The 22,406-nt window shown below is 37.7% G+C and overlaps 1 protein-coding gene across 1 annotated transcript in view; it reads left to right on the forward strand.

Annotated features, from left to right (window-relative positions):
* LOC118847132 (receptor tyrosine-protein kinase erbB-4-like) overlaps positions 1–19,271 on the forward strand; it is a 118,597-nt gene extending 99,326 nt beyond the window's left edge. The window contains exons 7-8 of the mRNA XM_036755724.1: positions 7,224–7,521; positions 10,703–19,271. Of these exons, the coding sequence (XP_036611619.1) occupies positions 7,224–7,521; positions 10,703–11,148 (744 nt within the window). The 3' untranslated portion in view covers positions 11,149–19,271. The remainder of the gene's footprint in view (positions 1–7,223; positions 7,522–10,702) is intronic.
* The last annotated feature ends 3,135 nt before the right edge of the window (positions 19,272–22,406 follow it).

The raw sequence follows: 22,406 nt of genomic DNA on the forward strand, positions 1-22,406 counted from the left end.
CCTAGTTCCACCTTCTACACACTGGCTAAAGCTAGGCTTTACTTAGCTTAGCTAGACTCTTGAAAGTAACATATCCTAAAAACAAAACTCTTCCTTCTGAGGGTGCTGGTTTCTTCCCTCAGAAGCTCAGGTTCACTCCAGTCCATTCTAACTGCTGTGTGGATTTAAATTTTGACTCACAGCTTTATGTGCAGCTGTAATCATTTCCAATATTAAGAGTTCAACTCCCCAAATGGGGGTGGGGGGAAAAGGGGGAGAAAGAGCTTGTTAAAAGCTAAAAACAGAAAAAAAAACAGAGGAAAAAAAGTAAAATCTGGCTTGGCGCTAAAGCACAAAAGTTATTTTCAAAGCCCATAAATTATGACATTGTGATTAACATGTAATTTAAATATATTTAAACAGCAATTATATCAAATTTCGAGCCTAGCTAATTGGCCTCACAGATGTTCCCTAGGAGTTGAGTTGCTCTTGCATGGGGAAATGAAAAAAAAAATGTTTTTTTTTTATCATAAAAGGCAATACATACATACATATATACACACTCTCACACACACATATATTATATACACATATATGTTCAACAATCCTAACAATGGCTGCTAAAAGGGTTTTACTTACTATTTGCATTTTAATATTGACATCAGGGAAAAGCAGAAAGGCCAAGGCACTATGAAGCTGTTGTTAATTTGGCAGGAGAACCTCATATGGATTTGGCAGGTTGCTGGCTGTAAGTTGTGTCAGGGTAGCGACATTAAGTGAATTCTAATGTGGCGCAACCTCTTGCAGCAGACAAAATCTAAAAGGTCCAGTTATTGCTAGGGCGATAGGATGAGAACTAATCAGGGTAATAGAAAAAGGTGGTGAACAAAACTGTTTTTTCTGGAGAGGAACAACAGGTGAGCCATCCCTTTAATCATTTTTCTTTGGTTATCTTACGACACATAAAAGGTCCACAGATGATTGATGCTCCCTCCACAGTGATTGTAGTTTAACAGCATTATTGGGCAACTCCACTTCGCTGGCAAGCCCAGAGGTGAAAAGAATATAGCAATCACGAGTACTTTGGTGAATTCCTCTAGCCTTAGACGACTCAGAAGTCACGTGGGTTTTGTTTTTCACTTGTTTTTTTAACCCTCTTTTCAAGTCTTCTTTCTAAACTGCAATAAAGTCATCCTGCTTTTATTTGTGTTTGCTGTTAAACAAATCATTATCGTCCTTCCTTGAGCTAGTGGTTGTCAATGCACATATGGCAGAACTAATGCAGAGTCTGGAGTCAAGGGAGCGCTAGGTTCTGTCCTGCCTCTGACACTTCCTAATATGTGACCCTGGGCGAAGCATTTAACCTCAGTTTGCCTCAGTATCTTCAGCTGTAAGATGGGGATAAGAACAGCACCTATTTTTAAGGGTTGTTGTAAGCATCAAATTATTTGTAAAGTGCTTAGTATAGTGCATTGTTTACAGCAGGCACTACATAAATGTTTATTCCTTCCCTTATCTTGTGGTCTCTATAATAATGAAAGTACAGTTCCGGCCTGTTTACATATATTATTTTCTTTTATTCGTATAACAACCCTGTGAAGAGAGGGCTAGCATTATTCTCATTTTACAGAAGAGGAAAACAGACTGAGAGAGGTCAGGTAATTTGTGCAGGGTCAAAAAGCTAGTAAGTATTTGAGGTGGGGTTCAAACTCAGGTCTTCCTGACTCCAAGTCCAGAGGTCTGTCGTCTATGCTACCCAATAAATGTCCAATTACTGGTGGTCAGCAGCACATTTTAATATCACACATCACATTTCTATGTCATTTCAAGTTTTATTAAGGACTTTATTTTAAAATAACATTGTGAGGTACACACTCCTGGCATCCCATAATTCCCATTTTTTCATATGGATTAAAATGAGGCCAAGAAAGGTAAAGCATAGTTATTTCCATTTTACACTTAAAGAAACTAAGGGAAGCTAAATGACTTGTCCAAGGTAACACCTCAAACAGGTAGGGCAAAACAGTCATATTAGCCAATCTGATAAGTGTGAGGCAGTACCTCAGAGTTCTGTTTTGTTTTTTAAAATTTTCATTGCTTTTGTCAATAGTGATTTAGATCTTCCCCTCCCCCCTCCCCCGCCCCCCCCTGCCCATAGGGCTATAGATAGCTTTGATTTCTTCATTTGAAAACTACCTGTTCACATTTTGGGACTACTTGTAAATTGGAGAATGATTTATATTCTTATAAATTTGACTCAGTTCTCTATATATTTGAGAGATGAGGCCTTTATCAGAGAAATTTGCTCTAAAAATGTTTCCACTGTTGCAGTTATTACCTGTGTATCTCCCTCCATCCCATATTCCCATTTATCCTTCTCTCTCCTTTCATCCTGTCCCTCCTCAAAAGTGTTTTGGTTCTGGCTACTCCTTCCTTAAATTCATTTTCCCTGCTATCAGACCCACCATGCCCCTTCTCATGTCCCCCTTCCCTACTATTTCCCTGTAAAGTAAGGTCTATTTCCATATTGAACTGTGTAGGTTATTCCCTCTTTGAGCCGATTCTGGTAAGAGTAAGGTTCCAGCATTTTCTGTCACACACTCGGCCCTATCTTCCCCTCCACTGCTTCTTTTATGTGAGATAACTAACCCCATTCAACCTCTCCCTTCCCCTTTCTCCTCCCATTGGATCACTTTCACACTCTTTAATTTTATTTCATACACATACACACACACACTTATATATCATCCCATCGTTGTCAACCCACACCCATGCCCTTTGTCTATGTAGATTCCTTCTAACTGCCCTAATGATGAGAAAGTTATTAGGAATTATAAGTATCATCTTCCCATGTAGGAATGAAATCAGTTTAACCTTATTATGTCCCTTATGCTTTCTCTATGCTTCTCTTGAGTCTTTCTCTTGAAAATCAAATGTTCCATTCAGCTCTGGTCTTTTCATTAGGAATGCTTTTCCCCTTGGAGATAAGATTCAGTTTTGCTGAGTAGGTGATTCTTTGTTGTAATCCCAGCGCTTTTGCCTTCTGAAATATCATATTCCAAGTCCTTCCATCCTTTAACGAAGAAGCTGCTGAATCTTGTGCTATCCTGACTGTGGCTCCAAAATATTTCATTTGTTTCTTTCTGGCTGCTTGCAATATTTTCTCCTTGACTTGGGAGTGCTAGAATTTGGCTTTAATATTCCTGGGAGTTTTCATTTCAGGATCTTTTTCAGGAGGTAATCGGTAGATTCTTTTCATTTCTTTTTTTACCCTCTAGGATATCAAAGTAGTTTTCCCTGACAATTTCTTGCAAGATCATGCCTAGGCTCTTTTTTTGATCATGGCTTTCAGGTAGTCCAATAATTCTTAAGTTATCTCTCCTTGATCTATTTTTCAGGTCAGTTGTTTTTAATGAGGTATTACACATTTTCTTCTATTTTTTTATTCTTTTAACTTTGGTTGATTGTTTTTTAATGCCTCTTGGAAGGATTAGCTTCCACTTGCCCAATTATAATTTTTAAGGAATCATTTTCTTCAATGTGGTTTTTGCGCCTCCTTTTCCCTTTGGCTAATTTTACTTTTTAAGACTTTTTTTTTTCAGGGAAGTTTTGTACATCTTTTCCCATTTGGCCAATTCTGATTTTTAAGGAGTTCTTGTCTTCAGTAGATTTTTGTGCCTCTTTTACCATTTGGCCCATTTTGTTTTTTAAGGTGATATTTTCTTTACTGTTTTTTGTGCCTTCCTTACCAAGTTGTTGACTCTTTTTTCATTAATTTCTTTCATCGCTGTCATTTCTTTTCCCAATTTTTTTCTCTACTTCTTATTTAATTTTTCAAATCTCTTTTGAACTCTGTCAGGAATTTGGGGCAGATGGGGCTGAGACCAATTCGCATTTTTCTTTGAGGCTTTGGATATAACTGTTTTGACTTCGTTGCCTTCTGAGTTCATGTTTTGGTCTTCCCTGTTACTACAATAACTTTCTATGGTTGCATTCTTTGTTGTTGTTGTTGTTTCCTCATTTTTTTCCAGCCTATCTCTTGACTTTCAATTTTATGTTAAAGTTGGGCTCTTCTTCTGGAGTAGAAGGGACACTGTTCCAAGCTCCAGATTTTTCATGCTGATTTTTTAAGAGCTAGTTCTGGGAGTCTGTTAGTTTTCAGTTCTTTTAAGGTGGTATGATCTAAGAAGAAGTATGATCACTGCTCTTCTGGCCTGTGCTCTGGTTTGTGAGCTACCACAAGCACTCTTCTCTGCCCTGAAATCATGACCAGGGCTCCTATACCCCTGTGGCCATAGACTTAGGTGTTCCAGTGCTCCTCCTCCTCATCCGGGGTCTGCAGTATGGAACCACACATGGGCAATGCAACAGAATCCTGAACCCAGTGCCAACAAAGGGTTCTCCTTCTGATCCCCTTACCATCTGTGGGTTGAGAGTTCTAGAAGCTGCTGCTGCTGATTTCATCGCCCCAGCTGATTCAGTTGTCCCCAAGGCCTGCTACTGGCTTGCTGGGGTATGACCTACACTGGACTGAGTTCCACTCCCACCTCAATGAGACAGACTTTTCCTGCTGAATTTCTAAGTTGTCTTGGGCGAGAAAATTGTTTCATCCCATCCTTTTGTTTGTTCTGCCATTTTCAAATCCATTTTGAGATGTTATTTTAAATTTGTTTGGAGGGGAAATTTGGGAGAGCTCAGGGAAATACCTGCCTTTACTCTGCCATCTTGAAGCTACAATCATCTTAATTGTGAATGAGTGAGTATTTACTTCCCATCTTTGGGTCTAGAAGAATGGAGCGCCTTGACAATGGGGATAATTTTGTTTGTCTTTGTGCTGCCCAGCACTATATCTTACATACTAATGATTTAACAAATGTTTGTTTAAGGTGAAAGTCCTCTTTCAAGGAATTTTCTTCCTGAATGAGAAAGGTGGCTAGATCAGTTGAGTTGATGCTCTAATTTGAGTTCCCTGAGAATAAGGAATATCGATGATTGGCAAGGACCTACATGACTCTCCATGCTGACTTGAGATGGAGGAAGCTAGGGAACCTCTGAGCTACCTTGGTGACTTTTGGATCTGTGAGAGTACTTAATTAGATAGGGAGGTAAGAGAAAATGTTTTGAAGTAAAGATAGAGTCCCTCTGGATTTTTACTTACATTAGGAGACTGTGTCAGAGGCTTCAAGGCAGCTTTCTTTCTATATCTTCTGCTGTTTTGGTCTAGTTAAGACTTGCTATATTATTTTTATCATACATTTAAATACACATTTTCTCTATCCCCTCCCCCCGACCCAGGACGCACTATTGTTCACACACACACATATAACAATAGAAGAGTAAATAGCATATCTATTTTTATAACTATGGCTGCTAGGTGGTGCCATGGATAAAGCACTGGGCTTGGAGTCAAGAGGACTTGAGCTTAAATCTGGCCTCAGATACTTACTAGATGTGTGAACCTGGGCAAGTCACTTAACCTCTGTTTCAGTTTCTTCAACTATAAAATAGGGACCCTGGAGAAGAAAATGTCGAACCACTCCAGTATGTTTGCTAAGAAAACCCAATAAAAATGGAGTCACAAAGAGTCAGATATAACTACATATGACTCAAGATTAATTTTATAACTATATAAAGTTAGGGTGCTGACCCATTAAGCTAGCTAAAAGATGAAGACTTGAAGAGGCATGAGTGACCCCAAACTATACTCCCACTTATTTTGGAACAGACTGGTTTCTTCTCAGGATAGCAATAGCTCACATATATAAAAGACTTTAGAATTTAAAGATTGTTTTCCCCACAACATTTTGTGAGGCAAACAGGACAAGGAAATTTATTCCCATGCAGATAAATGAGTACTTTTTTTTAGTGAACATAAGTGATTTGTCCTGGGTTACATAACTATTAAGTGACCAAGTTCAAGTTGGAACTCAGGTCCATGGTTCATTCTTCTACTTTATCACTGTGATTTTGTGCATGAGTCTTAATTTTTATTCTTTCTTCCCCACTGAGTTGTATAGAAAAGAAACCTTTCTTTCATCAGGATCAAGATTTGAATTGTTTTCTTCTATGTTCCTTTATATTCCCTTCCAGAACTGTTAGAAAAATTATTGTGATTAGATTTTTCATCTTTGGTACATATGAATTTCTGTATGGAATTTTCATTTTCTGGAATTAAATCCAAACATTGATTTTCCAAAGAAGCATCTTGTAGCCAGAGTAGGATGTGATTTCACCAGTTGTGCAAACTTCACTGTTGTGCATGAGTTCCCCATTGATTCATACAATTCATGTGGCTTTTGTTTTCCATTCATGTGACCTCTTATTATATCCGTCATTCCATTTTTCTTTCCTATTAGAGTGAATTTGGACACAGCCCTCCTCCTGCCTACACCCCCATGTCAGGAGTAAGTATTTCACAAACAACCTTCATCTTTTAGGCCTTTTGGTCTTTGAACGTACCATGTCTACTCTCCCCTTATCTTCCATAATTTTCCCAGTCCCTCTCCCAATCCTTTCATCCCTCCCCCTGCCAACAGTGAGTAAGATGCTACAGTCCATTATCTGGACATTTCAACAGATGCTTTTTATCCCAGACTGGAACTCAGTAGAAAACTTGGAGCTCAGGTATTTTAGATATCAGCAATAGCTTCTGATTTTTATTGAGAGGATTAGCTTGAGCTTATAAATTATGCTCTTGAATTAAGGAGCTAGCTTTAGCTCCAAATTTTCATGTCATGTTCTGGAAAGTAATAATATGACCATAGCCTTTTAGTATAGTACTAGAGACTGAAAGCCATGGTAGCCTCAGGGAAAGGCAGTGAACAGGGAAGCTTCAACTTTAGAGCACATCAGCATTCTTCTGTTTGTAATGACAATTGTCTATAGGCACTGACAACTCCATTTTCTGGAAAAGATTCTAACTTCATGCCACAAATAAGCTATTGTGGGAGAAGTACATATAGTGTGGTTCTTTTTTGTGCCAGGTCAGGCTTAAGTTGTGTTGAGAAAGCAAAATGGATAATGTATCATTACCAGGTATTTTATAAAGGATTCATCATTTAAGGAAAATTATATTTCAGGTGTTTTTAGTCTATATCTCATTTAAGGGAAAAAAGGCAACTGTTTTTTTTTTTTTTTTTTTTCTGAAAGAGCGTTGATAGGCCTTTACGATCTTACTGCTACTCTTGGTGTTTCTGCTGCTATCATCACCTCCTCTCAAAATGTCTTTTTTTTCCTTTTCACAGAACCAATTTGTGTATAGAGACGGGGGCTTTGCTACAGAACAAGGTGTATCTCTGCCATACAGGGCCACCAGCTGTATAATCCCCGAAGCCCCTGTTGTTCAAGGGGCCACAGCGGAGATTTTTGATGACACGTGTTGTAACGGCACTCTGCGCAAACAAGTGGCTCCTCTTGTCCAGGAGGACAGCAGCACCCAAAGATATAGTGCTGACCCCACGGTATTTGCAGCAGAACGGAGCCCACGAGGAGAAATGGATGAAGACGGGTATATGACTCCAATGCGTGACAAACCCAAACAAGGTAAATATATATATATATGTATATATGTAACTGGGATCTTTGGGAGAGAAAGTCATAGTTATATTGATTTCATTCTTAATCATAAATGTTGCCTGATGAGTTGTGGACAGAATCACTGAACAGGATATTCTTTATCCTGAAAAAGCGTTGTGATATATAAATTGGATGGTATCTCAACATTAGTATCTTGTTTGGCAGTTGACAAAGATTTGGCTAATATACTTTTGGTGACAGTGTAGAAGTACATTTTTTCATCATGATGAAAGCATTAGTTTGCAGATTGAAGTTGTAGGCATTTAGCAAAGCAAGAAATGGCCTTGTGTAAGTCACTTAACCCTTGGTGCTCCACAAAACTCTTTGATGCTAGGAATTTCAGAGGACACACTCATCTGGATGAGTAGAGAAAGTTCCTCAATTAGAGGCCCCTGTAGCAATGAAATCAAAGGTCCACTTAAAAGGGAAAAGAAACAAAGAATAACCAGACCTGTCAGACTTGAGTACACAAAATATGAGGAATTTTAATTCCTTAAATATAAATTTTAAAAATTTATATTCTAAACTCTATCCTAAGGAAATCCACCTCCACAATCCTTACAATCCTTAAAAGAATGGACAACATTTTCTTTTATGCCACAGCAATACTTTTTGTAGGGAGGCTAATCAAGACTTTTGAAATGTTTATTGTATGAAGTCTTTCCTTTTTGAAAATGGCAAGATTTGATCAGATGCTGCTAAATGTTGACACTTTGGGCTCCCTTAGTCAACTTTAACTGGATGACCTATTTTTCAAACACTTTTGACTTTGTACACAGAATCTTAGAAATATTGTTCTAGAACTAGAAGAGATCTCAGATTCCAATCTAGTCTAAGCCCTTCATTATACAGGTGAGGAAAATGAGGCCTATAAAGGTTAAGTGACTTGCTCGAGTCACATAGGTAGAAAATGGCAGAGCCAAGGGGATTCAAACTCAAGCCCTGTGACTCCAAGTTCAGTACTGTGTCCCACTGTGAAACATAATACATATATGTGGATATACGTAAATATCCACTTATACTGTAGCATCAAAGCTGAAAGCTCCAGAAGAGTCAAACATCTTGAGCTCGATAACAAAATTAATTAAAAGTTTTAAGATGATAAAAAGCCTACTAAAAAAGAGAATAATATAATATTAACTGAATTAATTTTATCTTTCCCTTTGCTAAGATTGAGACATGCAAACATTGCAACATGTAGTCAACAGAAATATAAATCACTTTTTTCAAAGGTAGTATAAAACTCTTCAAGCAGAGAACAATATGTGAAAACAGACTAGAATTGCATGGATATGATGCTTGTGGCTAGATGGATAGAGGCTACTCCAAACCCACTCCTAAAATTACCTCTACACCATGAGGGAACCCAGAATATCCTCAAGCTACATCATCATTGGCCCTTCTCCCCCGCCAAAAAAAAAAAAAAAACCAACAACCTGGGATCTACTTTAGCTGTAATAAAATATCATTTCAAGTTTCCAAATAATAAAAGACTCTTAGCATTAAATGTCTTATTTTCTTTGAAATAAAAGTTTTCAACCTACAATCTATTTTCTTTACCTTGTGGACAAAAAAATAATGTAGTATTTCAATTCATGTGGATTGGTCCTTTGAAGTATTCTTAAATTCTGCATAATTTAAAACCCAGATACCACATAGGTTAAGAGGTTGAGTGTATTTCAAGAGCCCCATCATGATTTTTCAAGTCCTACACTATGAAATAAACCAACTAAACTATCCAGTGATGGATTTAACATTTTCATGTATACACCTTCTAAATATTGGGTGAAAAAAATCTGATTTTTGAAAGCTTAACCAATTCTTTTTTAAAGACTCTCCAATATGCTACTAAAAGTGTATGGTAAATTTTCTTTCTGTCCATATTCTCTTCAAATGAATCACATGAAAAGATAAAATCATAGATTTTGAACTCAGACTGCCCTTAGAAGCTATCTAGGCCAATGATGGTATGTGAGATCCTGCCCAACTCAAAACCTTCTAATAACCAGAAATGTAGCCCTCATCCTTTGAGTTCGTAGTAGGTCTAAAAAAGGCATAAGGCATACTGCTTCTGGAAATATGCACATAAAGTACCTTTACTTCCTCTAATGTATATCTAGTGCCTGAGTTGTAATATATTCACTAACTCATGGTTCATAGCCAGTATTTAATTATTATTTCTAGACCTAACATGTATATTCTCCTGGTTATCTAGCCTTGTTTCCTTTCCCTATTTGACCTCTCACTTTTAGTGGAAAAGCTCTACTAGCGACAGCTACTACCAAATTGTCACAAGTAATACAGCAATACACAGTTATGTGGGCAGCTAGGTGGCACAATGGATAGACTGCTGAGTTGGAGTCAAGAAGATGTCTTCATGAATTCATATCTGGCTTCAGACACTTACTAGATGTGTGACCATGGGCAAGTCACTTAACCCTGCTTGTTTCAGTTTCCTTATCTATAAAGAGCTGGAAAAGGAAATGGCAATCCGCTCCAGTATCTTTGCCAAGAAAACCCCAACATGGAGTCATGGAGAGTCAGACATGACTGAACAACAAATACACTGTTATGGAGCAGGCACATTTTTTCTCTTCAGTGTTGACTCTGTTTGGATCAAAGCCATCACTTGTTTGTAAATCCTTATCTTGGAATGGGTGCTGAGCCATAGCTACTCTGGTTTTCCTGCCAGTTTTTAGTTGGATCCTGATTTCTCTACAATCTGTGTTCCCTCAACATTCCTGGAGAGGCTTCTGTTCACCCAACAAGTTTACACCAATTTAGACAATGGGACATTGAGAAAATGGACCAGAATTAAGAGGAAAGATTTAGTTCTGGAGGAATGTAGTGAAAAGTATAGTTAGTAGGAAGGGGTAGTACCCTCAGAGAGAGGAGGACTAATGCTAATCCTGGCCCTGCTGTTGACCTATCATTTCCTCACTATATACTCTCCCCTTTCCTTTTGTTGCCATGGTGATAGTAATCTGTAAATTAGTTATTGCATGAATTCATGAAAACAAAGCCAATAGCTTTGAGTTCCACAGAGAAAGGAACCAATTGTAATTAAAACGGATTTCATAGTAACCTTGATGTAATACAAGTATTAAATAGGACATAGAGGTTTACTCTGACTTTTTACCCATTTCAGATTACCTGAACCCTGTGGAAGAGAATCCTTTTGTTTCCCGGAGAAAGAATGGGGACCTTCAAGCTTTGGATAACCCTGAATATCATAACGCCTCCAATGGGCCTCCAAAAGCAGAGGATGAGTACGTGAATGAGCCACTGTACCTCAATACCTTTGCCAACACCTTGGGAAATGCAGACTACCTGAAGAACAATGGACTGCCTGGGCCGGAGAAAGCCAAGAAAGCTTTTGACAACCCTGATTACTGGAACCACAGCCTTCCTCCTCGGAGCACCCTTCAACACCCAGACTACCTGCAGGAGTACAGCACAAAATATTTTTACAAACAGAATGGACGGATCCGGCCTATTGTGGCAGAGAACCCTGAATACCTCTCTGAGTTCTCCCTGAAGCCAGGCACGGTGCTGCCTCCTCCACCCTACAGACACCGAAACACGGTGGTGTAGGCCTATCAGTGTCCCAGAAGTGGAGAGACATTCCCTCTCCAGTGTCCATGCCCCACCCCTTTTTGGTCCCCCCTCTCTTTCTCTTGTGGGCTTCCTCTACTTTCCAGGCCAGTCTTTTTCAAGATACCCAAACAGAAGCTGTTAAGGATGCACTGAGAGAATGAAAAGTCCTGTGCTATTCTAGTTTGGAACTTAGAATGAAGGAAAGAAAGAGAAAGACAGGAGGGACCACGCTGTTTTCGGTTTCTCCACATGGGGAGGTCAAGAGGACAGAACAGCCAGGGAAGGACCAGTAAATGTCACTTGGCAGTGTTGCCTGCTGTCAAAATAGTTCTTGATTTTTAAAACTCAAATGCTATAGAGAAAGTCACGTGGTGTCTGTTTCTATCAGCAGGAACTGATGAGCGCATATTCAGCATTCCTGGAAATCACAATATAGTTTCCATTAGGAAAAGGACAATTTTTTATATCACATATGATAGTATAATAATTGAGATTGAGAATCCAATTTCTGTAACAATTTCTATCCTGGCAACTGAAAATGGCTAACTTGGCTTTCATAACTATTTGAGTCTCCATCAAAGCTATAAGAAATAATTATGTGATTTCTTGTCTTTGGCCAATCCCTTCATCTTAGCCCCTCTCCCAATTTTTGGCCCTTTTTTTCTAATTACAGAGATTTTACATTGATGCTTCAGTGCATATCATTTACATTTTTATGTGTTGAAATAATTTAACAAAATTGTTTAAATAAGAATTCCTCTTAGGACTGCAAAAATGGCAAAACCTCAAATTTGCAATTTTTTGAGGTTAAAAAGGAGGCCAAGACATAAGATTTATACAACCAAAATCTTGTTTTCATGATTTATTGTAATAAACACGAGACCTACATACACAAAGTACATCTCCCAAACTTTCACTGCTCCCTCTAGTCCATTATTGATAATAGTTAAAAGGCAGTAGGCAACGCTGGGTCTAAGAGACAAACCAAGAGACAGTTCCATGTGGTTCATGAAAACTGCTGATATATTCAGGGGGTGGTCCACTGAATAATCTTTTAAACTGGAAGAAAAACACTGGATTGGGTGAGCTTACATACCTGGCAAAATGCTAGGGAATGTAGTTTGCACTTAAGCTACAATTTTATTTGTTCTCATTCTGAACTGTTCTGGATTTTGAAAGAAGCAATATGGAAGTGACCAGCAAATTCAAATTATTTAAATATGTTTTTTTAAAAGAATAATGATGAAGAAAGACTGTGGAAATGCCAAACCAAGTAAATTACATCTTTGGAACAATATCCAGGGATTGTGGGAGGGCCAAGCACATTGTCTACTTGTGACATCACAACGATGTTATGGAGAAAGGCCACCCAGTCCTCATGCTCCATATGAAGGAAATTGACATGAGCAAGACCTGAGCTGAAGTCCATGGAGTGTCTAGTATTAGGACTATAGTTGTTGAATTAGAAGTTAACTCTAGCACATAAGATGGTATAGTATGTAGAAGGTTTAAAAAAAACCAGACATGCATGGCTCAGAGGAATTGGGATTATAAAAGTATAAATGATCATGATGATTTTTTCCAAGCTTTGATTTTATTTTCTGACTCACTGATCTTTTTTTTTTTTTTACTTTTGCATAATGAGTTTTATTTAACCATTATGGTACCTCTGATTTTGAAAACCTTTCCATTGTATCATTGTGAATTTTAACACTAACTAGATGTGAGACGGTGATGGGCCTAGTGGCAGTAATAAGAGCTTCAGATGCACTAGAAATGTTCTTCTTTGGGGTGTGAGTAAAAAGAAAAATTCTACCTAAGATAGACTTAGAGATACATTCAAATCTAAAATTTAAGCAATTTCATTGAAAACGATCACTGACCTTATAGAGGGGGTTTGGGGAAACCCCAGAGTAAAGGCCATTTTTCTATATAGTTTGTATGAGTAAATTGCCTTAGAGTGGCCATTGAGTTTCTTTATTTGTACATATCTTATTAGACTCTTATCATTCAGGGACTGTTAACAGAGACTGAATTTTATTTTTGTCCTCTGTAATTTGGAAAGAGTACCTTGTGATTTCATTCAGAGAGCATGGGTAATCGAGATGCTGCTACCAATTATATTAAGTGTTACCATTGCATTATGAACTAGGCTAGAGTGATATGGAAACCCTGCATCAACTGGACTGCCTGGACATAAACTCAAGAGGACTCAGAGATAGTGCTATAACTTTGTCACCAAGAAATCATCTATAGTAATAAGGGGACTTTAGTACAAATTAGGGGACTTTAGCCATAAACCCCAGAAGGAGAACAGTCAGGAGTGGGAAGTCTTTCCAAGCCATGAAAAAGAGAAAGTGTCAAGGAAGGAATGTAAGTCCTTCCAGAACTGCACCAGCAACTAGAGTGGCTTCCTGGAGGGAAGGAGTAAAATGAGGGAATCCTTAATAATTCAGGGTTTATTAGGGACATATTAGTAGCCTTCAGGCCATTCATTCATTTGAATGGATCGCTTAAAGAGAGTCTTGACAATATGGGTTCTAGCACACTTTTTAAAAAAATAATTCTGTCTCCTGGTAGTCAGTAATACCAACATCTTTCTTATTTCCCCCCTTTTTAAAAAAAGTTGTATCACATTTATATAGTATCTACCACAATAGTACTCGGGTATCATGAAAAAATGGTGAAGAAAATGGTTACTTTGTGGGCAGTAAATGAGGGTTCTGTTGAAGTGTGATAGGTAAGTGGTTGCTGGGAAGTAAGAGTATCTCAATCCCACTGCACCATTAAAAAGATCTGACCCTTAATGGATCAGATAAGCAAGTAGAAGATGGATCAATAGTGTGTTATATAATCCAAATTGACCCAAATAATTCTACCTGATTATTCTCCTTTAATTATTCCAGCAATATTCATGTTATTTCCTAGAAATGAATCTGGATGTGATATACTAAGAAGAGAGTGAAAATATTTCATTGGTTTCCAAGATGGTGGCTTTTAGCTAGTAGAGCCAAAAAACAAACAAACAAAAAACAAAAACCCTGCAGTTGGGACCTACATTGCTCTCTAGGGGATCAGATTCCAGAGGATGGTTTTACTAATGGGAACTCTCAGATTTTCTTGTGTAAATTTGTGATATCTGAAAGTAAATTCCAAGTGAGTGAACTTTTCAAATCTACAGATCTTGTTTGTAGATAAACCTCTCTTAGGAAATCACATTTCCAGCAACAAAAAGCTTTGAAGATAAGTAGTTATTAACATGGTTAAGTAGTTCTTAGATGGCAAGATATAGTGAAGCTCACTGCCCCTAAACTGGGTTAGGCCCTAGTGCCTGCAGAAGCATCTCAAAAAGGTTATGTGTTCACACACATGAGTGTGTTTTCCCAATGGAGACAATTCTTTCCTAGACTTCTCAGTGGCATAAACAGGACTTGTGATTATGTGTCAGGTCAGAAATTGAGTCTTTTTCCCAGTAAGCTTCTTTGAAAGAGTAAATAATGTTGAATGGAAATTAGTCAAAAAGTTAAAAATGAAAGAGTTTAGTGTTTCATCTCATTCAATGTAAATACAAAAGGACTCAACATCAGTCATGACACAGATAGACTGCAAAGCATAACATAGAACTCAAAGAACCCACTCTTTTTAAAAATATCTTAAGGAGGGACAGTCAGAGAGGTGTGTGGTTACCTCTTTATTGTTGGAGTAAACCCAGGAAAAAAGACCTCAGGGCTCTGCTGCTAAATGAAGCTGGATCATCTCTCTTTTTTCTGGAATGTCAAGAGTGAACAAAACATTTTTTTTTCAAAAGCCCTACAGGAAAAGATGTAAATACAAGTTTGTTCTAGAGCTATCTAACTCTTCTTTCAAAACTTGAATTATTTATTCAGTGGTAATTGTTGTTCATTTAACTATTTTATTCAGTTATGTGGCATTAGAAGAAATGGTCATGAAAGCTCATTAGCAGGCCTGTTCTGGCACTGGAAGGGGAAAACATTTTCTCCAAGCACTGGACAAGCAAACCAAACGAAATAACTAACCACATAATACTTGATGACAAAAATAAGTTCAAAGGGAGAAATTCAGGGTTGGCTGAACACAAACAAATAACTGCCATCAATATCCCTGCTTTCTGGAAAGAGCATGAGAGCTATTTAAAGAGCTGAACCTATTGATAACTTGTCTTATGGAAGTTTTTTGTTGTTCTTTTTTAAGGTGGCATACTATAAGATATCTTTAAACAGTGAAAAAATATTTTTGATTTTTTAAACCTCCCTTTAGACCTTTCTCCATCTTTTTCATTTAATATTATGTAAAGCCAGTTAGGGAGCGAGGGAAGAGAGTATATCACCATCTCAAATAAAACTAACCTTTCATCACTAACCGAATGTCAGTTACAATAAAGTCTCACGCCTGGCATGTTAGGGGATGGAGAAGGTATGTGTGTACATGGGGTTTGGGGTATGTCACTTTAAACAAAATTTCACTCCCCCATTCCCTTTGGTTCTTCTTCCTAAGACCTATTAGTGAAATATGTACATTATTATTTGAGTAAAAACAGGGTATGATTGCACTCTCTCCTCAAAAATAAAAAGAAACAGAAATAGTCATCTATAATAGAGTACCCTCTGCATTTCAATTGGCTTGGATGCCAGGTACTGGACTGATAATTCACGGTTAGCATTATCAGAAATGTTTGTGTTCTTCAGTTTTCTGAAAGGGAAAGCTCCTGACAAAACCTCTTTGGGTATATATGAACATTGATGTACATCCAATGAAGAAGAACCCAGCACCCACGGGAGACCTACATGAGGAGGATGTTGAGCCAGTTGCTCAGGCAGAAATGACAGTGGACAGATGTTGATTAGCTGAAAGCATTATTTTAAAAAAGATGAATAGCAAAGAAACTGCGTCCTTAGTATGACTAATATTGCAATGGGGCCAGCTATTTCCTATCAGATTAACAATAAATGCAAGTCAATCAGTCCCAGAGATACCTCAGTAAGCCTACTCCCCTACAGTAGCAAACTTGACGTCTGTTATGTGTAGTCTCTCAGGCCAGAAACCCTTCTGTTTCTATGAGAAATTGTCTGTTAACACTGCCGGCTGTTGTATGTCTTTTAATTAAAAGAAAATATTTCATAAAACTGTAGAAGCTGCAGACAGCCTCATTTATTTTTATAGAGCAGTGATAAAAATAGTGTATCTTCCTCTCACATACATACATACATACACACATGCCACTCCTTGTCCCTGGCAAATGGTTATACTTTGGGCAGAACAAAATTTTCCCAAAGTCACAAGCTGAAAAAGACTCTAAGCCTCTATTTTATAGGGAAAAGTCAATTTTACCTCCACAGGCTTCCTCTGGAATTCACTTTTGCTAAAATTAACCTGGCAAGTAAATGGTCAACTAGCTAAAGATCACAGAAATTATTTCTACTAAGGAATCATTTGGTGTCCAGTTTTAAAGCTCCTTTTTCATTAAAAACGAAAACAAACAAAAAACCCACCTTTTCCTGATAGCCAGAGTTAGTGGAGCTGATGTATATTTTTATTCTCACAGGCCATTTCTTTATACCACTCTGTGACTCAGAGGAAAACATTTTCCCTTTCATCTTGTAACCTCTGCCCATTTTTTGCCCACTTTCTCACCAATCTACTCTGTGATTCCTTTCTTGATGCCATCCTTGAGCCCTGATGATTGATCCCTTATAAGCCATAGTGGGCCCTTAAGGTCCTGTACCTCACTTTGTGAAATACTGATCTAAGCTGTCCCCACAAATATAAGAATGAATTCTTCATTATGTAGCCAAGAGCTTTGGCCACGGTTTAGGGGTTTTGTTAGCTGTTGGGTTTTTTTGTTTTTGTTATTTTGTTGCTTTGTTTTTAGCATTTCACCAAAAATCTCACAAACTTACCCTATGTATCTACTATATTTAAGTTTTCCCAAAAGGATAGATTTCACGTACCATGTCTTCTGCATAGTATTGATGGATGAGAGGCCGGTCTTCAATGAATCCCGCAACCCTTGTAAACATACACACAACAAACAGTGTGTGATTCAGTTTTCCTATAAGAAAAAAAAGATAATTGGAGGTTTGATTTTTTTTTACCAACAATTAAACTTCATTTTCCAATCATTCTTTTTCAGTTCAGTTTTTTTTTCTTCTTCCAGGCCTCAAATTTTCAAGTGTTATCATATTTAACATCTTTTAAAACAGGGTCTAATGGAATAGCATATCTTCTGAAGAGAAAGATGAGGGGTGTACAGCATTGAAAGGCTAGTTTCTAGTTTCTAGTGCTTTTGCCATCCTGCTATATGATCAAAATTCATGTTCTGTGATAGGATATCATTTTTTCCCTACCTTTGTTCCTTCAAGGGCAGTTTCTCTTTTAATGCTCCAGTGAGCCTTATCCCAATAATCAAAAGTGGTTCTTTTTCTACAAAGTCATTCTAAAAAGGGTAACAAAACAGGGAAACATACTGGAAGCAACAGTCTAACATGTCTCAAACCATTTTGTCATGACTCTTATTTCCATTTCTAATGCACAGATATTTCTTCTTAACTTAGAATTCTTTTTTATGTTTCCTAAGACATAAACACAGTTTTCAGCTTTGATTTGCAATGTTTTCAATGAATAGGGTTTGCGTGTACTCCCTTTTTTCCTGAAGGGAGATTCACTTGCCCTGTAGCTTTCTGATCTCTCAGGGGCTTGAGGAAGGGAGTGAGGAAACACTACCCAAACCATAGCACTCTGAAGACTGACTGACACCTTTTGGGATAACCACAGTACCCAACTGGGAACATTATTTTCTAAGTGTAGATATGTAAGCTGTTCTTTTAAAGTAAGGTACTATGAAATATGTAGCATAAACTGGTACTGCTGTTAAATGGGTCGATTATTAAACTGAGCAGCTGTGTGTAGGCAGCTAACTTTGAATGTGCACCCACCAAAGGCTGGTGTGTCCACATCTTCACGCTGTGTGTACTAGTTGCCCAGTGTTTTTTGCATGTTACAGTTACATCCTTCAAAAACATTTTGGTAGGATTAGATCCCTATCCCTTACCTTGACTCCAAACAAGAGAATGATAGCAACCTGAAGGCCAATCCATAGCACAAACAAAATATCAAGTTAGTCTTTTCTTCCTTATATCCACCCCCATCCTCTCCTCAAAGCCTTTATAGTGAGATCCATTTAAGTAGTAAAGGTGAGACATTACCTAAAAGGCAGAGGCTGAGGGTATCCTCTCCATGTGTATTCATTTTCTAATGTTCTGAACTTGTCAACATAAAATAAGCCCTCACCCTTGTGAAGTATCTTCAAGGAACAGAGATGTAGCAACAGCACCTTTTTGGGTAAGAAATCCATATTTCATTTAAAGCCCTACATTCAAAGTTAGCTGCCTTTTTTTTTGAAATAAACAAAAAAATACTACTGTATGTTACTTTGAAAATGTGAATAGTATTTTTATAGCTTGTTAAAGACATGGCTAGTTGCATTTGTAAATAAGGGTAATGTTGCTTTTCTTTTCTTTTGTGGACATCTTTAATTGGAACATAATTGTCTTTAGGGTTGATTTGTATATAAGTAATTGGCTTGTGATTTTTTTCTTTTTGGTTGGGAGGTATCATTTTGACATTCTGTGTGATTCCGTGTTTAGCACTATTGTGGCGTGTTCAATTTCTGCATTTGCTTACACAATAGGATATGCCGATTGTGTGTGGTGTAATGTTCTTTTAACATTTTTTTTCTATTTCAGCTATGAAGGATTATGCACTTAACACGTACTAACTTTTTAATATTAGGTATATATTTTAGTATAATTTCCCCCTTTTCTTTTGTTTTTTTTTCTCAAAAAAATCACATTTCCCCTTTACCTTTTTTTCTGTTGTTTGAGAATGAGGGAGAAACAATATCATTAATTTGTGTGATTTAGGCTCTATTTCAGTTCTTTCTCAAGTTCCATCTTTTGGGTCTTGGGTAAGAGCTTTACTTGTTTAAGGCAATTGTAGAATGTGACCTGCTTTGCCTCATTCCACTCTGATCATCCCAGCTGAACAATTTGAAAACTGTTCTGCTTTTTTGTTACATGAATCTGTCAGAAATATATTTTTAATTTAATATAAATGAAATTCAATAAAATATGAAACAAATGTCACTTTGTGTGCTTGGAATTTCTAAGAGAGGAAGAAGCAGTTTGGGGAGGCAGAGGGCTCATTCTGGATTTGTGAATATGGGTTCATTTGTGTCCACTTCTGTGAATCCCTTTAATTATTCTCCTGACTCAAAAGAAATCCTTTGGTGGTTTGAAGTGTGATGCCCACCATATGTTTTTTACCTTTTATCACATATGCCCACTCATGTGTGCTCACCTACACTAGCCTGCTGCTAATTATTTTCTGTTAGTTTCTTTGGAGGAAAAAAATCTATATACAAAACACGATGTGGGTTGTAGCCTAATAGTGTTTGTTTAAAAAAAACCAGAAAAGTATAATTTATTTCTAGTATTTTTTATCTAGTCTGTTGATAACTAGATTTTACAAGAATGGTATCAGACTAACTTTAATGTATTACCCAGACTGTACTAGAGGTGAAGAGGAAAAGTGAGATGGCAATTAAGTGGGCATAGATATAAGAGAAGACAAAGAAAAATGACGATTTGGGCCCTCTTAAAAAGAAAAGGAATGCTATACTTCCTCATTACTGCTCACCCCCTACTTATCCCTCCCCCCTATCTTGGGAGAAGATTTAACCTTGATATTTCACTAATTGCTTTGGAGGGCATGTTAACACCTTAAACTCATAGTAAAGTTAGTAGCCATGCTCTCAACTATGGATCTTCAATGGCCATTTTACTATTTCAATTTTCAAAGACTCAGAATTTCAAAGCTGTAAGGGAACTAGGCTCTATTTTAGTTATTTCTTGAGTTCTGTCTTTTGGATCTTGGGTAAGAGCTTAACTTGTTGAAGACAATTGTAGAATGTGACCTGCTTTGCCTCATTCTACTCTGATCATTCCAGCTGAACAATTTGAAAACTACTCTGCTTTTTTGTTCCATGAATCTGTCAGAAACATCATTTAATTTACTAAGAATGAAATTCCATAAAATATGAATTTCATATCTTGGAAGATAAAACTGAAACTCAGAGAGGTAGTGTCCAGGCTGGAACCTCCATTTCCGGCGATTTGCCACTGATCAACATGCTTATCTTATAGATATTCTATAAAGGCACTTATTAAATACTTATCATGGCATTGTGCTAAACGCTAAATGCTGGGGACATAAAGAAATGTAAAAATATTGTCCCTCCCCTCAAGGAGCTTACTTTCTAACAGGGAAGACAAAATGCAAATACTTCACATACAAGATACACAGTCAGTTCTGCTATCATGTTTTTTTCAAAAATGTGAATTCGTTCTGACACAATTGATGTTAGGGAACATTTTGAGTATTACTCAAATTTCAAGTTTGCTTCTGCCTGATTTCTGTGAGAAACAAGGAGAAAGAAGAAAACTATACTACTTCACAATAACCCACAAGCTGCTATGCTTCCGAAGCCACAAGTAAACTCCAGGTCTTTATCTAGGGAAAGTTCAATATTTATCGCATATCTTCAGGTATAGTCAGGAGCTATGGACAGAGTAGAGTTGGTCCAAACCTACACTGCCATCACCATCATCACCACCACCACCACCCTTCTGTGATGGCTTCCAGTCCCAACTTATAGTGTTCCCGACTCAAACAGGACTTTGCCAGCCCTGCCCATGGGAATCTGGGCACAGGGAGAGAAGCAGCAGACATAGCCACTATTTATTTTAGTATTTATGTTTTTCTTAATCATTTGACACATATAAAATTGTGCTACCATTTTTGTTAGGTTCACATCTTTTTTATGTGTGTCACTAACAAAGTTTTAGGATGTTGTACTCTTAACTCCATTTTCCCCACAAGGCTGGTGTTTTTTATTACCCAGTGTTGGGTAGCTGTGGTGCTTTTTGGGAAAACTTATGTCACCTTATAGCAGAACTGATCAAATACATTGTAAATGAAAGAAAACATAATCTCAGAACAATAAGAGGTATGACAAAGGATGGCTCCTACCCAGGAAAGATTTGAGCTGAGTCTTGAAATAACCATGAAAGCCACTTTGACCACATTGGTCTTAATACTCTCTCTCTCTCTCTCTCTCTCTCTCTCTCTCTCTCTCTCTCTCTCTCTCTCTCTCTCTCTCCTCCCCCCTCCCCAACCCCTTCTCCCTCCTCTTCCCTCTACCCCTCCCCCTCTCTGCCTCTGCCTTCACCCTCCCCCTACCTGCTCCCTCTACCTCTCCCCCCCACCCCCTCTTTGCCTTCAGCATGAATTGGCAGGAGACACATAACCAAGAGGCGTGAATTGGCCCATAAAAGGCTGCCTCTAAGGGAGACTTTTTTCCTCCATGTATGTTCTTTGAAATCTTTATGCCCACTTAAAACTAGTGACTTTCCTACAACTACTTTATAGACCACCTTGTACCTTGAAGTGGTTTACCAACTGCATAGAAAATATGAATACCAACACAAAATAAGTAAAAATATGGTAATAATAGCTAAAAGGCTCTAGTGACTTGTTTTTAGAATGGTATCAGTTGTTCCTTTTATATGTTGGCTGAAGCTCCCAAAGACTTTTGTTTTTCCTTTCAAGCTTTTACTCCGCTAAATAGAGACCCCATCAAAGCTAAAGCCTCTCCTATACTACTATTTTGTAAACAAGTTGGTTAATTTCCTATTTTTATATGCTAAATAGGCACCAGAAACTGTATTCTGCTGAGATGCCCACAGTAAAGGGTATGACCCTAATCCAATATCAACACTTCAATTAAAGTAATGACAATAAGGGGGAAGGAGAAGGAGGCTCTGAGGATGTGAGGAAACAGAAGGTGAGAAGCTAAAGTGAAAATCAAATTTCAAGCTCTTTCAACTCTGTCCCAAGCAGTCTCCCAAAATCACTAAGATTCACAATATTTTCCACCTACAAGCACCACTTTTACACATTTCTTTAAAAAATCTACATTTTAAGACATGTTTCAACCTCGAGCCCCAAGATGCACATGGCAACACAGGTTACAATCATAAAACTGTATACCAAGCAGGTGTATAGTTAGTTAATTTTCTTCTCCTCCACAATCTTTCCAAGCTGCATGATAAACCATGGGGAGCAAAGCCACTAGACAACCATATGAAGATTAGAAACAGAAGACTGTCACCTAGATA

The sequence above is a fragment of the Trichosurus vulpecula genome, chromosome 4 (genome assembly GCF_011100635.1).
Source record: "Trichosurus vulpecula isolate mTriVul1 chromosome 4, mTriVul1.pri, whole genome shotgun sequence".
In the NCBI taxonomy this organism is placed as follows: domain Eukaryota; kingdom Metazoa; phylum Chordata; class Mammalia; order Diprotodontia; family Phalangeridae; genus Trichosurus; species Trichosurus vulpecula.